We start from the raw sequence: 18,227 nt of genomic DNA on the forward strand, positions 1-18,227 counted from the left end.
CCTGTTTGGGTGGAACAGTGGGCCCTTCCTAAGGAATAATGTGTAGCCCCCCAACAATTAGTCAAAGAACAATTAGCACAAGGTCACCTAGAACCTTCCCATAGTCCTTATAAGACCCCTGTGTTTGTGATAAAAAAGAAATCAGGCAAGTGGCGCCTGTTACAAGATTTAAGGAAAGTAAATGATGTAATGGAGGGAATGGGAGCCCTGCAATCAGACATGCCTTCCCTGACGATCATCCTGGGAAACTGGGATATTTTGGTAATTGATTTAAAAAATCGTTTCTTTCAGTATTCCTTTACATGAAGCTGATAAATGTAAATTTGCTTTTTCAATACCAGAAACAATATGGCTCCTTATAAGCGATACCAATGGATGGTGTTGCCCCAGGGTATGATGCAGTCAATAGAGATATATATATATATGATGCATATAGCAGTCCTACTATATGTCAATGGTATATAGCAAAGGCTTGTCACCTATACAAGAACAATTTCCACAAGTATATTGCTATCATATGGAAGATATTCTTGTATCAGCTGTAAATGAGGCTGAACTTCAGCAAGTGTATCCAGTTTTGCAGTAGTCATTGGCCATCTTTGGGTTATGTATATCACCAGAAAAGATTCAACAACAAGCCCCTTGGAAATACTTGGGAGTTAAAGTGCTAGATCAAACACCTGAGCCACAGTCTATCCAGCTCCGAGTAAATGTCAGAAATCTAAATGATTTGCAAAAATTATTAGGGACCATAAATTGAGTAAGACCATATGCAGGAGGGGGCCTGGAAATCAGGACCATGTTAGCTGAAAGGAATGTGCTCTAGCTTGTAGGCCACAAACCCTGGGAGGACAAGGAATGGGAATAGATAACAATCAACAGGGTGAGTCATGCTGAGAGAAGATAAGGGAAAGAGGAACGATGGCGCCAAGGATGGCGCCAAGGAAAGGTAACACCTTGCTGTTGATTGCTGGTAGTTAACCACCAATCAGGGATTGCCTAGTATGCAATGCTTAGCTTCAAGAACCAATCTGTTTAAAATGCGCAGCTTCTGAAAGTGTATATCTCGTGCTTCTGTACGATAAATTGACATTTGCTTGCATCAAGCTGCGTCCCGTCTCTTCATTCGCCGCAGCCATACTTGGGCCTTACAACAGAACAATTGAAACCACCCTTTGATCTACTGAAGGGTGACACTGATTTAATGTCTCCCCGATCACTAACTAAAGAAGCCACCTTAGCCCTAGAGAGGGTGGCCAATGGTCTGCAACAAAAAAGGGTACGCTGTATAGACTTAGAAAATCCAATAAGTTTATATATTGTCATTGCTAACTATCATCCCATGGGATTGTTGGGCCAATGGAACGAGTGCTGACAGGATCTGCTGCATGTCTTAGAATGGTTATTTTTATCTGTACAACCATGAAAGACATTGAGCACTCAGGTTGAACTAGTATCAAAAATCATCACCAAAGTACATACTCGGTGCATGGGCCAAGATCCCAATTACCTGATAATTCCCATGGAACATGATTACATAAGCTGGTGTTTGGCAAACAGTTTACTGTTTCAGTTGGCTCTGGAAGGATTTAAGGGGCAAATATCCTATCATCTTCCTAGTCATGTATTGTTACAAACTTATTTGGACATACAAATACTTCAAAAGCTGCTGGCAGCAGACAGCCTGGTACAAGGCCCTACAGTCTTTACGGATGGTTCTGGGAAATCGGGGAACGCCGTGGTCACTTGGTATGATGGGAAGCAATGGCAAGAATTGATACACTTAACACAGGGATCACCTCAATTGGTTGAACTTCGTGCTGTCATTGTTGCCTTTAAAATGTTTTCACGATGTGCTGTAAACATTGTTACAGACTCCGCTTATGTTGCGGATGTCACACGATGCATTGACCGTGCGCTGCTTAAGGAGGTAAATTCAGAACAACTATTTTTTTATTAAAAACATTATGGGTGATAGTGAACCAGCGTACACACAGATATGATATTCTGCACATCCGCAGTCACACTGGATTGCTAGAATTTGTCTGTGAAGGAAATGCCTGTGCTGACACTCTTGCAGCTCCCGCTTGGACTCCTCCAGTGCTGGATTTAAAATGACAGGCCCTCATGTCTCATCAATTTTTTCATCAGGGGGCTCGGGCACTGGTCTGTCAATTTAAAGTATATTTTGCAGATGCACAATCCATCACGCTGCTTGTCCAGAGTGTCAGCAATTGGATCCTGAACTGACGTTTCCACAAAGGGTCAATACACGCGGATATCAGTTCTTGGATCTGTGGCAAACCTTCTTTTGGTTGTTTACAGTATCTTCATGTCTCTGTCGACACCTTCTCAAAAGTTGTGTGGGCATTGGCCCATACTGGGGAGAAGGATCTAGACGCCATTTCACATCTTCAACAGGCTTGGGCTGCTCCGGGGGTTCCAAAGCGTCTCAAGACAGGCAATGGACCAGCATATTCATCTGCACGCATGGCCAAGTTCCTTACCTCTTGCGGGGTGGAACATGTTACTGGTATGCTGCATTCTCCGACTGGCCAAGACATTGTGGAACATGTTCATCATACTTTAAAATTGCTTCTTGAAAAACAAAAAGGGGGAATGGGTTCTGAAACTCTGCATGCTCGTCTATGGAAAGCTGTGTACACATTAAAATATTTGACTGTGCTGGCTGGGAAAGAGTGTCCTGTGATCATCTTGCATTTCTTGTCTTTGCAGGGAGGAGATCCTCCTATCCGAGCAAAGGTCTTAATGCTAGACCTACAAACGGGAAAATGGAGAGGCCTGTTGGATTTAATTACCTGGGGATGTGGGTATGCTTGTATCTCCACAGATGCAGGGCCGCAGTGGCTTCCCGCTAGGTGTGTTAAACCTGTTTTGGATCCTAGAACTGACAAGAGGACATCAGATACCAGCTGTTCCACAGACCCCTTGAGAGGGGAGTCACAACATCCGGGTGACCCTGATGCGGAGCCTGAATCAGATGCAGCTTTGTGCCTTCTTAACTCAGCCTGAACAGCCTTTCCCACACATCCTGCCAAGGGCCCTACAATGGATGATAGACATGGCCTTTTTGGTTAAAATCAAAAAGGGGGAATTGTAGAGGAGTGAAGGTAGTGGGTTTATTAGCATTGATAATACACACCTGTAGCCTTGCCTCCAAAGCAGTGGGTTGATTGACATGGGTGATGTGCAGCTGTAGCTCATTCCTGCTAAGTAGTTAAATAGCACAGAGAATGGGGGGGGAAGGTTGGATGGAGGAGGAACATTGTGGTCTGAGCTCTGGAGGAAGGAGAAACAGCTCAGATGATAGAATCTGACTGATGGTGAAAGCCTTGTTACAGCCTGATAGCTTGCTTGTGCTGCAACATTGATCTGCTTGAGGGTAGGAAGACTCTGCAGAGGGATCTGGACAGGTTGGAATGATGGTCCAAAGACAATTGTTTGAGGTTCAATGAGGAGCAGTGCCAGGTCCTGCACTTGGGTCACAATAACCCCGTGCAGCACTACAGGCTTGGGGAAGAGTGGTTGGAAAGCTGCCTGGTGGGAAAGGACCTGGGGGTGCTGGCTGACAGCTGGCTGGACATGAGCCAGCAGTGTGCCCAAGAAGGCCAATAGCATCCTGGCTTGTATCAGAAACAGTGTGGCCAGCAGGACCAGGGCAGTGATTGTCCCCCTGTACTCGGCACTGGTGAGGCCACACTGCAAACACTGTGTTCAGTTTTGGGTCCCTCACTACAAGAAAGATGTTGAGGTGCTGGAGCATGTCCAGAGCAGGGCAATGAAGCTGATGAAGGGTCTGGAGCACAAGTCTTGTGAGGAGCGGCTGAGGGAACAGGGGTTGTTTAGCCTGGAGAAAAGGAGGCTCAGGGGGGAGAGACCTTACTGCTCTCTGCAATTATCTGAAAGGAGGTTGTAGTGACGTGGGTGTCAGTCTCTTCTCCCAAGTAACAAGTGATGAGAACAAGAGGAAATGGCTTCAAGTTGCAGCAGGGGAGGTTTACATTGTATATTAGGAAAAAATTCTTCCATGAAAGGGTTGTCAAGCATCGAAAAGGCTGCCCAGAGAAGTGGCTGAGTCATCCTGGAGGCATTTAGAAGCTATGTAGATGTGGCACTTAGGGACATGGTTTAGTGGTGGGCTTGGCAGAGCTGGGTTAATATTAGGCTGGAGTCCACGATCTTAAGGGTTTTTTCCAGCCTAAATAATTCTATGATTCTATCTAAATGCAAAGTCTTAAGAACCTGTAAAATCTATTGAAGTTATTTTGTTGGAGTGCCATTACTTAAAGTCATGACATGCTCCCTTCTATTCCAACATGCATCTGCACTGGAAAAATAGAGTCTGAGAATGTGCCCATGCAAGAGCATTTGCAGACTGAGGCCAAGAGCAGTTTTTACTTTTTGGCTGAATAGCAAAGTTGGCAAGCGAGGGCTTGCAAGAAGAGCTGAATGCAGTACCTCAAAGTGGGGTCTCACAAGAGTGGATTAGAGAGGGAGAATCACCTCCCTTGACCTGTTGGCCACGCTGCTTTGGATGCAGCCCTGGGTACAAGTGACTTTCTGTGCTGCAAGCACACAGTGCTAGCTCACGTCCAGTCTTCCATCCGTAAGTATCCCTACAGTATTCCTTCTCTGCAGGGCTGTTTGCAATCCACTTATTCCCCAGCCTGTACTGTTACCATGGGTTCCACCGACCCATCCACATACAGGATCTTGCCGTTGACCTCGTTGAACTTCATGAAGTTCCCATATCCTCCACTACACAAGCAGCCTAACTCTCATGCAAGGCAAATTCCTCCCAGAGTCTTCAAGATTTTTGCCTTTGAAGCTACAAGACACCAAAGACCGATTTCAGGATTTGGACATGCTACGAAGGCTGACTGTTGGCCACTACTAAGTGTTTGAGCCCCTGAAGTTTTCAGTTAGGCAGTAGGGACAGATATTGGCAGCTGGAATTCACCCGCCCCGCTGATGCTCATTTCTTTTAGTGAATTCCTCTTGAACGTTCCCGTGTTTGTACAGACAGAAGCGCAGTCCCTGAGGAAACACCAGGTGAGGCATCGCGCGCGTGCGGCGGGCGGGAAACCGACCACCCAGCGAGCCCACCCCCTCCCCCTCCCGGCCCCGAGTGCGCATGCGCCGCCCTCCCCACGGGGCGGGACCACGAGCGCCCATTGCCGTCAGTTCCGCCGCGCCCCGCCCCTGCCCGCCCCGCGCGTCCGGCAGCAGGAGGAGGCGGGGGCGGTTCCTGTCCCGGCTGTGAGTGCCCCCCCCCTCCCCGCGGTACCCATCCCAGAGTCCGCTCCGGCCCTGAGGTGGTCGGTCCCCCGTCTTCCCGAGAGACTCTGTCTCGTCTCCCCCGGTGCCCTGGGCCTCACCTCTCCTCACGCTGCCCCTCACCCCACTTCCTCCCAGGGCGCGGGGTTGCGGGGCGTACGTGCCTGCCGCCGCGCCTCCTCTGGGCTTGTCTCTTGGTTTACAATTTATTTCTTCTCCCCTCCTAAACTTCGCTGCGCCCGACGTGAGGATCTACCCGCGGAGAGGGATAACGGGGGGAAACGGGGCGGCGGTGCCCCGGCAGAGCGGCCGCGGGGGCCGAAGCCCTCCCCACGCTCCCCGCCCAGCAGCCCGCCCGCTGCGCCTGGACGCGGCCTCCCGCTGAGTCGGAAGCGGCGGGACGGGCAGCGGGGGCAGGGCGCGGGGCTGCGGGGTGTGGGAGAGGGGGTTTATATGAGCGGGTCCTGGCAGTGTCGGTAGTTATAAGGAGCCCCTCGTCCTCTGCCAGTTGTTCCTGGGCCACCTGTGCTCCCGCGCTCGGAACTCTTTTTCTTCGTTCTGTTTGGTAAAACCAGCAGCGTCAGTTTAAAGCAGGGGTCCTCAAGTTACGGCCCGCGGGCCCCAGGGTCCTCAATCCGGCCCCCGGTATTTACAGACACCCACCCCGCCGGGGGTTGGGGGGGGGGGGGGGAACCAAGCAGCCGCAGATGATTGCCTGCCCCTTCATCCGTGCGCCGCCCCCCTGTTCAAAAAGTTTGAGGACCCCTGGTTTAAAGCGTGCTGCGGGTTGTTGTTGTTATTATTTTGTTTCTTTGGGGGTTTTGGGGTGGATACTTTTTTTTTTTTCTCTCTCTTTGCTAAATGTACGTTTTAGAGGGTGCTTTGGAGCTGAAATCCACCAAGGGATCTGTGTGGTCCAGGAGGGCTCGGAGGGGGTGTGAAGGCATAGCTATGCATGTCTTCACTTAAGCTTCACAGCGCTTTGCAGCTGCAGTACAGTAACCAATTTTAGATAGCTCAGGGGAGAAGGAATTCTAAATATTTAAATATAGAAGCAGAAAATATTGCCGGGTTCTTCTGATGAACCTGTGTGTGTTTTGAGAAAATGACTCACTTTTTCTCAAAAATGTATTCTGGACTTGATTTTCCTCTGCCTGGCCACGTGTGAGCACTGACAGCTGTGTAAAGTTCAGTCGTGCCATTTTGGTGTTGGTTTACCTCCCACCTTACGCAGTTTTCCGTAGTTCCCTGCGGCATGTTGTGGAGGCAGACTGGAGAGCCTCAAAGAACATCTACTCTGAGGTGGTGCTCTGGCAAGCTTTTATTCTGTGGTAGGGAGAGACGGCTGCCCCGTGTGTTAGGTTGGCTTGTGTAGCTGCACACCGAATGTTGGAAATTCGGTTGGAAAAACGTAATTTACAGCTTTTTGTGGCCATACTGATACGTGACTAAAAACACTTCCTGTGCACTGTGTAACTGTCAGGAGGCTGTGTGACTGAACATTTAGTAGAATGGTGAAAGTATTAGTATCACAGCACATGTATACAGGAGGTAGGAGTGTTTGGCATCAAAGTTCTGGTTTGATTTGGCAACGTGGGTACTTCTGAATGTTAAAAAAATAATATAAGTTTTTCTTTTACTAGCCTGCACTTGGTGCAAAATGAGTGTTCCTGACTACATGCAGTGTGCTGAGGATCATCAGACTCTCCTGGTTGTGGTTCAGCCAATTGGCATTGTACCCGAAGAGAGTTTTTTCAGGATCTACAAGCGAATTTCAGCAGTGAGTCAAGTAAACGTGCGTGACTCTCAGCGTGTGTTGTTTATCCGTTACAGGCACCATTATCCCCCAGAGAACAATGAATGGGGGGATTTTCAGACACACCGGAAAGTTGTGGGGCTGATAACTATTACGGACTGTTCTTCTGCAAAGGACTGGCCTCAGACTTTTGAAAAATTCCATCTTCAGAAGGAAATGTATGGTTCTACTCTCTATGATTCCCGGTTGTTTGTCTTTGGGCTTCAAGGAGAGATTGCAGAGCAGCCCCGCACAGATGTGGCATTTTATCCCAGTTATGATGAATGTGAAACCGTGGAGAAGAGGATAGAAGATTTTATTGAATCCCTCTTCATAGTGTTGGAGTCTAAGCGGCTTGACAGAGCCACTGATAAATCTGGAGACAAGATCCCACTCCTCTGTGTTCCTTTTGAGAAGAAGGATTTTGTAGGTCTGGACACCGATAGCAGGTAAGCAGCTATTGTTGTCAGCTCACAGGTTTTGAAAAAATGTCTGTGACAATTGCTAGCCTTTAGAATAAGCCTATTAGAAAGGACAAAGCATACTGTGTTTCGTTAAAGGTTGTGCCTCTATTTTGTTATGTATGTCTGCTGTAATTTAAGAGACTTAATTTCTAGTGTGACCATATTTATGTTTTGAGTTTATATATATATATAAAAAAATGTATGAGGCTAATCAAATAGTGGGAAGAAGTCACAGGAAAGCTTTGATATATACTGCTATAAAGAGACTTTTTGCTGGGAAGCTTCAAATGGTTTGTAGATATACAGTATTAATAAAGAAATTCAGTTAACATAAATAAAAAAAAAATTGTTTTGTTGAGTAGTATTTGACTAATCCTACATAATGTGTAGTTTGGTTTTTTTTCCCTTGTCAGCCTCTGTCTACTTTTTCATCCTATGAAATAGTGACCACTTATTTTGGTGACTGAGTTCAACTTCTGCTGTATTTTGTTTTGATTTAATTCTGTGATATTCTTGACCCGTCTTGTTTTGCTATCATTTTTCTCACAACTATTCTCTTTGGTTTTGTATATGTTAAAGATTTTGTTGTTGTTGCTGGCATTCTCTTTTTCCCCCCACATCTCTCCTTCCTAATCATTTGCATGCTCAGCTTTCAGCTTTGTTATGTAGTTCTTGTGTTAGGGATTAGTAATTCTGGCTTGCTAGCTCCAGGCAGGTGCAAAATCTGTTTGACTCTCCTGTTGGCAGTCAAATCCAAAGGATGAAAGCAACTGTCTTCCTTTTGTCCTGGGAAAGACAAATAGGGCTTCCCATCAGGTGGGACTACTATCTTTCACATCTTTCTTTTTTTACTACTTTTTTACTACTAGGGATTCCAGCAGTCATTATTGTGTGTAAAAGCTCAGATGTATCCAGGCAGGGTTGTCCAGAGCTGTGTAGGCAGGTCTTCTGGTCATATACATCAGCTCTGCCTGCATGGTTAGTCCTAGCCTCAGAATCTCTAGATAAGAATGTGATATACTGGAATAAAGAATTCTAAGTTTCTAAAGAGCTTGAAGCCCTCCATTAAATTATCTCTGGTTGCTTAAAGGACCATCAGTACCTTTCTTTGTTGGTGAGCAGTTGAACTTGCTCTGATGTGCTGTTCCGTTCGAGCTACTCTTTTCAGTGTTCTGGTTAGTCCCTGCACTATTCAACTTTCATTAGCAATAGGTTAAAGTGTTACTGTTCTTTGTGCTCTGGACTGGTGGTAAAGTTTTGTAGACTGCATGAGCCCTTTTAGAATCTCAGCTTTAATTACTCAGTTTGGATGAATTTTGGTTTAATGTAATCACCGAAGTTTCCTGTTCCAGTTAGCTAAGAAAACTATGAGTTTTGGCCAAGAATCTCAAAATCAGAATTAGTTATGCTGTTCAATTATGTCTTCCAAATAGCATGCTTCCAAATTGTACTTTGGAAGTCAGTTCCTTGCTTAAATTACTTATTTATGACCAGTGGCTGTGTTGTAGCTAGTGGCTGAGTATTTCCTGTGAAGTACTGAACTGCTGTGGAGCTTGAATAACAGGCGATACGTTCGTCCACACGTGTCCAAGAAGGTGTTTTATGCTGTTGCACTTAAGAGTTGAAAAAGATTGAGTATGATGCTTGAGTTCTTTGCATAGTGGCAAGTGTATGACCCTGGTTGTGTAAACGTACGGGTTTATACAGAGTTAATCACTGGTTCAGGTATACATACAACCGTGTTGGGTGCTTTGAATACCAAATAGTTTTGCAGTCAGTCTAGATCAATGGATACACTTTGAATGTTTGCTGCATGTAACTGCTCGAAGAAAAGGTGTTAAAATGTTGTAATCCCTCCTCTTTCAGTTCAATAGCGAGAGAGTTTTGTAGCCTTATTTTGCTAGTTGGTACTTCTGATTGTTTTAAAACTTAGGATTTATATATGAATAGCATAACCAAGCTGAATTAAAAGATCTTTATATTCAGTGTAGTATTTTGCATATGATGATGTAAAGATGAGTAAGAAAATACTCTAAATGCATGGGCTTTTTAAAATATTTTTGAGTTTTGTAACAGAAAGCAGAAATTTATGTAATCCCAAGTAAATGTCAGAAAAGGAGTTGTCCTTGAGTTAGAAATACATGTGCATAGTGTACCTGAGCTGCTCTGCACAAGGACCTTTTTAGGCACCTTTCATGTAGCATGATGCATCTTTTTTAGCAGAAGTTCAGGACCATGAAGTGTAGTTGAACTAAGCTCAGTTTGTTAAACTAACCTACACTTTCAAGCCTAAGTCTTTAGATGTGAAATGGTAGTACATCGCATTTTATTACTTGGGTTGCAATAAAAGGTTTTTATTCTAGCATGTTCTCTTTTGCAGTGACAGGGGAAAACATTGCATTAAGTCGTAACGGGGAGATACATGGCTAGAAAGGACCACCTTTGACAGAGTCCAGTTTCTGTTCTTGTAAGATGTGATGTTGTATAAAATTCTGTGCAGGGAGGGGTAAAAGTTGTCTGAGTGCGTGGAGGGCATATGAGAATATCTGGTAGAATAACTTTTGTTACTTTGTTGGTTTTGAGTCTGTCAGCATGAGTTTAAAGAAAGAAATAAAGAAAATTACCACATTATTGAGATATTGAGGCAAATGAAACAGCTTTTTCTAGAGTAAGTGGAAACTTCTAAAGTGTTAAAGGCAAAGAAAGTCTACTTACTCTTTTTTTTTTTTTTTATATATACCTCCCATCCATGTTAAGATATTTTTGGTATATAATATATCAGGACCACCCAGTCAGTGTGCAACTCACTGGTTAAAAGGCACAAATACTCTACATTAAATAGATGGAAGGCACATTTTCTGTGCTTATAATAGAGAGTATGTGTCTTTGCTGATATAGCTGCACATTAGCCTAAGTTCACTTAGGCTAAATACACATATCTTTTCCTGTAACTTCTAAAATCGAAGTTTAATTTCACGGTGTGTAGCAAAGGTCTTACTAGAGTGCAGCTGTAACCTTGTGCTAATGAACTGGGCTGATACGTTAAGGGAAAATATGTTAAGAAGTTACATGGAACATAGGAATTATGATCACGTGATTTGAAGACTAATTAAAACTACTGAACTTTTTTTGTATCTTAAAGGAGACTTTTCTGCAAGTAATTTAGTGAAGATATTAGGGTTAATACTTCTGTTATGATTCAGACTAGATACACAGAACTGATCTTCTCTTTTATCTGGTTAGTAAGACAATTGTTAATTTGGTTGCATAAAAATTGCAATGTGATTGGCTTCTTTTAAGATGCAGAGTTCATAAATTAGGAGGATGAATTATCTGCATTTCTAATAAGACAAAAATCAGCTCCACTTTTTCTGAGAATTGTCTTTTGCAAGTTGCTAGTATAATGAGCTGAAGAGACAACATTCCCAGAACTAGTACTGACATGACAATATACACAAACTCACTATATTATTGGCTTAGAATAATTTTTTTGGCTGGTAGAAAACTTAACGTATGAAAAATTAATGGGATTAAGTCCAAAGAAATTTTTAAAAAAGATTTTCCTGTTAAATAGAAGTTGTAGGACTGGGAGTCTGACCTTGGTTGAATTCCTAGAGCACTCGGCCAACAAAGTGATCTTGGCAAATCTGTGAATTTTTCTTTCTGTTTCTTCATCAGTAAATTTGTGTGGTCACATGGCTGCTGAGGATAATTGAAAAAGTTTGTAAAATCAGTTGCACCTGACAGTTACTTGTAAAGACCACAAGGCTAATTAAAAAGAAGGAAATTCATGTTCTCATGGTGACACAGAGGTCCAACAAACTTGAAACTAGGAAACATACTTGCCAGAAATACCAGAAATCCCATTTGTTTAATTGTTCTATTTTATTTTTGCTTTCAGTTAAAAAAATAAACATACTTATGTATGATTATAAATCTACTCAGATAAGCTCATTTTAATGTTGTTTGCATCAGTTTGTGTCTTAGGTTCTTTCTTACACTGGTAAGGCATCCATTTAATACGGTTGAGTGATGAGAAAGGAGGGCTCTGTTTATGGATGTGTCTTTCTCTACACAGTATTGTAGATGGGATTTGTTCACTGATTTATCAAAGTTTATGATATCTCAGTATGTGTATTTGGCTGTTTCTTTCTGTTCTCTGTCTTTCTAATTTTTTTGTTCCTTTCTTTTTTTTTTTCCTTCTTCTCTCATACTGCCCTGTGAGTTTGTTGTTGGGTCTAAAAAGGTAGGCTGTGATTGCGTATATTTAAAAATAGTTAGCTTTCTTCCATGTACTGCCTTTCCACTCCGCCTTCATTGCATATTCTAGTGTTGCTTTTTATATTCATTTTTCAGTACACACAAAAATAATTGCTGCCTGGAGCCTTACTACTGTGGTTGACCCTTTTTGGCACATTTGGCAATTATATTTGGTAGCAATGCTGTATTTTTTTGTAGGACACACATAATTTGCTTAGGCGGCTGCTGGCCTCTGGAATTTGCTTCATTTTTTAAACTCCAAAGCCATGAAGCTGTTGCTGCCTGTGTTTGGTTTCCAAATCCAAAAGTTCTGGCAGTCAATCAAATGCTGTAGCTGTGTCTTAAGTCTGGGTAATGTTATGATTGGTGATATCTATAGTTCTGCATGCTAATTGGAATTAGCGGACTTTGATGGAAACTTTTATTGAAGCATTTTGCATGAATACTTTTGCAAATTCATTTTGCATGTTTCTTGTTTTTAAATTTAGCCACTTGGAAATTCTGAGGATCCAGAAATTCCTTCAGACCTGTTGCTGGATGGTTTGTAGTGAAAATAAATTCTGTCTTGAAATACAATATTTTTGCTCTGAATTTTCCATAAGATTATCCTGGGATCCTAGAAAAGAGTGGGGGATGAAGGGGTAAAGCACATATCCTATATAGCAAATGAGGTAGAAATGGAAACGAGGTTGCATAGTGCTTTTTGGTTCCTGGAAAAGGTTTATTGTCCTCCAGTTTGAGGTACCAGTAGTGGTCACTGATGCTAATGATTGTGGTTAGTATTCTGAGGAGAACAGAAAGAGTGTGTTAGGTACCAAATTAACACAAGTAACTTTAGACAAGATTTTTAAGCTAGTTTTGTAGTCAACTGTATGTGTACATGTGTTGAGGAGTGCACCTTCTTCAGAAGTTTGGATACCTGACACTGTGGAGTATTCCATGTGTGATCCTGCATTATGTGGCATTGCCTTCCTTGAGGATATTTCTGAGTGCGTCACACTGCTGAAGGGATTTGCAGTGTGTCTTTGGGTGAGACTCAGGTGTGTCTTTGTAACTTAATGTCTTAAATGATCTTCCAGATGAAAAATAAATAGAAAGAGCTCTTGGCAGTACGGTACTACGAGGAGCTGACTTAGAAAAAGGTTGTAATTTTATCCTAGAAAAAGTAGCAGTTAATTTATGGGGAATTGTTGCCATCAAATAGATTAGGATTAAGCAGTAGAGAACCAAAATAATTAAACAGTGTTTTAATAAAAAATAAATTAGAAGGTATCTATGAGCTTCTCACTTTCAGCTTTGTGACCGTATTCTTCAGGTGAAGCTGTGAAGCAAAACTAGCTAGGTATTAATGAATAATCATAGCTGGTGTGTGTATATATATATATATGCATGTAAGTTTTTTTCCTTTAAGCTTGCCCCCCAGTATGCATTGAAGAAACCATTAGTCACTTAGACATGCTTTTAAAGACCTGACGCTGCAGATATATATATATATTTTTTTTTTTTTTACAAAACAGGCTTCCCAAATACAAAGTAAATTCAGTTTAGCTGTCTGTGGAGAATACGTTTTGTTTCAATGCAATATTTGCCTTTTGTCTTTTTGGACATACTTAAAGTAATTGGGGCGGTGCGGGGAGCCTGAATTCATTGTACTTAATTGTGAGTGCTATATTAGTAAACAGTTTATACGTTTGTACAGTGCAAACTTACTCTATAATCAGTGAGAAAATGTTTTCCAGGAGGATGGTGAAGGGTTGCAGGGACTGCAGGAGAGCGATCCTATCTTGGCACCACATTTAAGAACCTAAAAGTAGGTGGAATGAATTCAGTCTCTTCATCACCAGATATAAATTATGTTGGTTTATAAATAGAGAAGTGTTTGTATGAACAATGTTTATTGATGTCTAAGTGAATGCATGCAAATTTTGCATATATTGACACAGGCATAAACCTGAAGCAAAATTAGGTATTGGTTAGGAAGAGTTGTTGGTGAGGCAGTATGATTGAAACTACTCTGGTATTAGGTTCTGATTTAGGAGTCTGGCACCATCTCTTTTCCTTTTGCTGTATGACTCATATTTATGAACTTAATTGTATGCAATCTGGAAAACGCTTAGGAAATGCAGTGTCTATAAACCTAGAGATTGCTTGAAAGTGTGGAGAGAGGAAATTTGAAGTGTTAGCATCTTTGAAAGGAATTATAGCTGTGTAGAGGAAACAATGATTCTCAAATTACACTATTTATTCTGTGTAAAAAAAAAAAAAACCCACAACATTTATAATCTTAATTTTATTCTGGAATGCAGAGGTTAGTAAAACCTGACTTGTGAACATTTTATACTTTCCTGTACAATACTGATTCAAGATTACAAAATAACTTTTTGATGGAGGTGTTTATAATGCAAAGCTCAGATTGAAATCTTAGTAACTTTTGGTGTCCTTCCATAGTTTGTGCAGAGCAGCTTCAGTTTTCACTTTGAATTTTCTTAAAAATATAATTTTTTTCTTAAAAAGATTTCTAAAGTATATGCTTATTGAAAAATAAAAGGTAAGAAATATTGCATATCTGAAAGATAAAGCACAACAGTTGTATTTAGCTTCATTTAAAGTAGTAATCTTTGCATCAATTGTGAATAGAATTGATAGATCAGAAAAGTGGAAGCATTTATATAGGAGTTACTTGTAACTGTTTAGATGGAGGAGCAATAGGAAAAATGTTTCTTGTCTCCTTTTATAATTTCCAGCTTTTCTTGTAAACAATTACTCTGGTACTAATTTATTTTTCTATTCAGTTTGTATAGGGACATTTAATATGTTTACATTTACCTTTTAAAAAAAAAATTCTGTCCATCCATATAAATCAGTTACTTTCTCTTCATCTTCTTGATGAACTACTCTTTTTTTGAACCTGCTACAAGGAATAAGACATTATTTGGTGGCTGAATGCAGTGGTTATCCTTTGGATGGGATGCTTCTCTTCAGTGTTAAAAAACCAAACCAAGACCCTCAAAAGCAAACAAACCAGTAACATGTAATTGTTTTTATTATTACTATTTCTCCTGGCCTTTCTGCCTTAAAATCTGAGGGCAATAAATGAATATGCTTATTCTTACCCTCCCCCTGCCTTTATGAAGACAGTCTGTTCAGATTTGTTGTTAGAGATTATTTCAGCCACACTTTAATTCAATTAATCTCTAGGGTCCTCTGGGAAGTTCTTTGCTGGACACCCCCCCACCCCACCCCACCCCCAACTCCGCTTCATTCCATAATCGTGGCATTTCCTCTTATATTCGAAAAGTCTTGCTCTAGAGTAGAAGAGTTCAGCATCTGTAATGTTTTAAAAGACATTCTGTTGTACTTAATGTAATTGAAATTTAGCTAAAAGCTACAGATGTATTAACTGACATTTAATCTGAGATGGTTCTTTGTATTTTTGGAAACGCCTGTTAACCAGATTCTTTTTGGAGATACTAATGTAGACCACAAAGGAACAAATATAGTTATCTACAGCAATACTTTTAACTAGACTTTCATTCTCAGGTGACTTTTTTTAGTTTAAACCATCCAAAGAAAAAATATTTTTTCTGTTGGTGTTAAGTTTGGACTGTGAAATTGTATGCCTCTGTTATTTATGTACTTAAGACATAGAACGGAAGGGTATACTGTTAGAGTAATGTAGATACATGAATAAAGTACCTATGTTGATGCTTGATTTTTCTCTGAGAAAACAACTTTATAAGGTGGAGCAAGGACCTTCTTGCTAGGGTCTACTTTTGCAGAACGGAGAACAGGAGAATTGCTGATGGGCTGAGGAAAGCAGCATTGTTCTGACCTGTGACTTAAGTGCTTTGAAAGTGTAGTGGGTCTTACTTTTCATCTGTTGTATTCCTTCAGTTGCAACTTACTAAAAATAAATACATTTTAAGGATAGTGCCTTTATCACATGGATTTGTGCCCACGTTGCCTTTTCAGTGGTACCAAAGTGTTCAATATTTTTAGTAGGACTTCATTGGATTTGGCTATTTGTCTTCAAAAGGAAAGATCTTCACCATTTATTTTAATATCTTAAAAAAAAAAAGTGGCAAAAGAAACTCTTGACGGTTCTTGCCTTAAATGATAGTGGTCTTTCACTGCTCAACCTTTTAAAAGAAAAATGTACCTGTTTCAGGACCATGACGTTACTGAAAAGATAGTATTTCTTCACGAATATCAGCAACTTTTCACAAACCGTGGGAAGCCAACGCTGGCAGCAGCAGCGCGCCGAGAGGAGTGCGAGGCTTGTGAGGAAGCTCCTGAGCTGCCGCTCGCGGGCCGTGCGCGGAGCGGGCCCAGGCGGCGCCTTGTCACCACCGGGGAGCGGGCGGAGCAGGGCGGTGCCGCCTGGCCCCGCTCACAGCGCGGGGAGCGGCGGCCGCCAGGCGCGCGGCAGGCGGGGCGTGCCGGCAGGGCGCGCGCTGAGGGGAGCGGCGCGGGCAGCGCGCAGGGGGGGCGGGGCCAGCGGCTGGCGCGGGAAGGGCGGTGTGCCCTGCCGCTGCTTGCTTTGCGTAGCCGCGGGCTTAGCACGCTGCCCCAGTGTCACCCCAGCTAGCTGGTGGCTGTGCTACTCTACCCAGCACCTTGATGTCTCCAGTGACTGAGAAGGGCTGATAGGCAGTGCTTTGAGGTTGTCAAACGCTTGGTGGTAGAGAGCAGGCAAGGGCTGCGCTCTGCGGCAGACGGTTTGCCAGGTAAGCCGGCGTTGAGTGGAGGGCAGCCACCCAGCCAGAGCAGCTGTTGGACAGGTGGGGGGTTGCACCCCTGCCTCCTGCGTGGAAGTGCCAGCTGTGCTCAGGTGGGATCACTCAGGCAGTGGGTGGAGGAGCTGGAGGAGGAAATTAGCAGGTTATGCTGTATTAGGGAGGATGAACAAGAAATAGTGTTATTTGAGACTTCGCATGAAGTACTAGGGCCCTGTGGCACTGACCTCCAGACACTACTGGGCAAGGAGCTTCAATAGCGAGCTGACAGCCTTGGAGCAGGAGGTACCATGGTCTCTTATGACCAATAGGAACAGGCTATCGTTTCAGTCCCCTGCCTGTTGTGTACCAACCAGCAACAGACACGAAGCCTTGGCAGTGGACAAAACTCATAAGCAAAATTCACAGGGAGAAGCCCCACCAGCAGCACACAGGAAAAGCTGCAAAGGACACAGCAAGTGCTAGTAATGTGTGACTGTTGAGAGGTACTGGGGCACCTGTCTGCCAGCCTGGTATACCGTCAAGGGAGGTTTGCTGCTTGCCAGCAGCCAAGATCTGGGATGTCACACAGAGATGACTGCTGCAGTTGGTTAAAATCGCCAACCGCTGTACCCTACTACTTTTCCCTTTGGGCACCAATGACAAAGCAAAACCTGGGCAAGATCAAGCAGGACTGCAGAGCCCTGGGAGCACAAGTGAAAAGGATAGGTGTACAAGTGATTTTGTTCTCTGTCTTGCCAGTCAGAGCTAGGGCTGTAGGCAGAAGTCGATGCATCATGCAGATCAATACCTGCTTTGTGACTGATGTTGTCACCAGGGGTTTGGTTTCAATGATCACAGATAGATTTTTTGATGAATACAGCCTTTTGGGGAGAGAGAGGATTTACTTGTACCTACAAGAGGCAGAGGAATGTTCGCTAGCAGATTGGCTGACTTCATGAATCGTGCTTTAAACTAACTTGTGGTGGTAGTGTTCAAAACTGTGACACCTGCATATTCAGGTGCAGCAGAACAGATGAGTGCGCTGTGAGAGTAGTTAGGAATGCTCCCCAATTCTCTCCAAAGGCAGGAATCCTAAGTTTAGCCACCTTGAGTGCATGTCTACCAATGTAGGTAGTCTGGGTAACAAAAAGGAGGAACTGGAGCTTTATGCCCAGTTTGAGAGTTATGATATGTTATAGGAACCACAGAAATGTGGCAGAAATACTGACATGACTGGAAGACCACAGTGGATGGCTACGAGCACTTTCAGAAATATGGAAGGGGAAGAAGAGGGGATAGAGTTGTACTTCATGTGAAAGAGAAATTTGAATGTGTGGAGTTGAGCTATGGAGACAATGAAAGTTCTGTCAAATGTCTTTGGATCAAGACTAGAGGGATCATCACCAGGGGACATCTTACGTCAGGTATCTGTTACCAAGCTCCCAGTCAGGATGGCAAGGCTGATGAAATTTACTTTGGCTGCTTAAGGAAGCCTCAGGCCAACAGAACCTGCTCCTTATGCGTGACTTCAATCACTTGGACATTTGTTGGGATAGCAGCACAGTGGTGTGCAAGTTGTCCATCAGTTTCCTGGAATGCATTGAGGACTGCTTCCTGCTGTAGATGCTGGAGCTGCTGACTAGGTACAGAGCAGTGCTAGATTTACTGCTCGCCAAGAAGACTTTTCTTGAC

General features: G+C 43.0%; 1 protein-coding gene across 5 annotated transcripts in view; it reads left to right on the plus strand.

Annotated features, from left to right (window-relative positions):
• Positions 1–5,221: 5,221 nt before the first annotated feature.
• The window catches only part of TRAPPC9 (trafficking protein particle complex subunit 9), a 508,912-nt gene continuing 495,906 nt past the window's right edge, over positions 5,222–18,227 (plus strand). For 2 of the 5 annotated variants that reach the window (XM_040585706.1, XM_040585707.1), the window contains exons 1-2: positions 5,335–5,542; positions 6,942–7,542. In XM_040585706.1, coding sequence (XP_040441640.1) covers positions 6,959–7,542 — 584 coding nt within the window. In that variant the 5' untranslated portion in view covers positions 5,335–5,542; positions 6,942–6,958. Of the gene's footprint in view, positions 5,281–5,334; positions 5,543–6,941; positions 7,543–18,227 lie in introns of those variants that run through there. The other 3 variants (XM_040585703.1, XM_040585705.1, XM_040585704.1) reach the window with 2 other exon arrangements.

The sequence above is a fragment of the Falco naumanni genome, chromosome 3 (assembly GCF_017639655.2).
Source record: "Falco naumanni isolate bFalNau1 chromosome 3, bFalNau1.pat, whole genome shotgun sequence".
NCBI classification, from domain to species: domain Eukaryota; kingdom Metazoa; phylum Chordata; class Aves; order Falconiformes; family Falconidae; genus Falco; species Falco naumanni.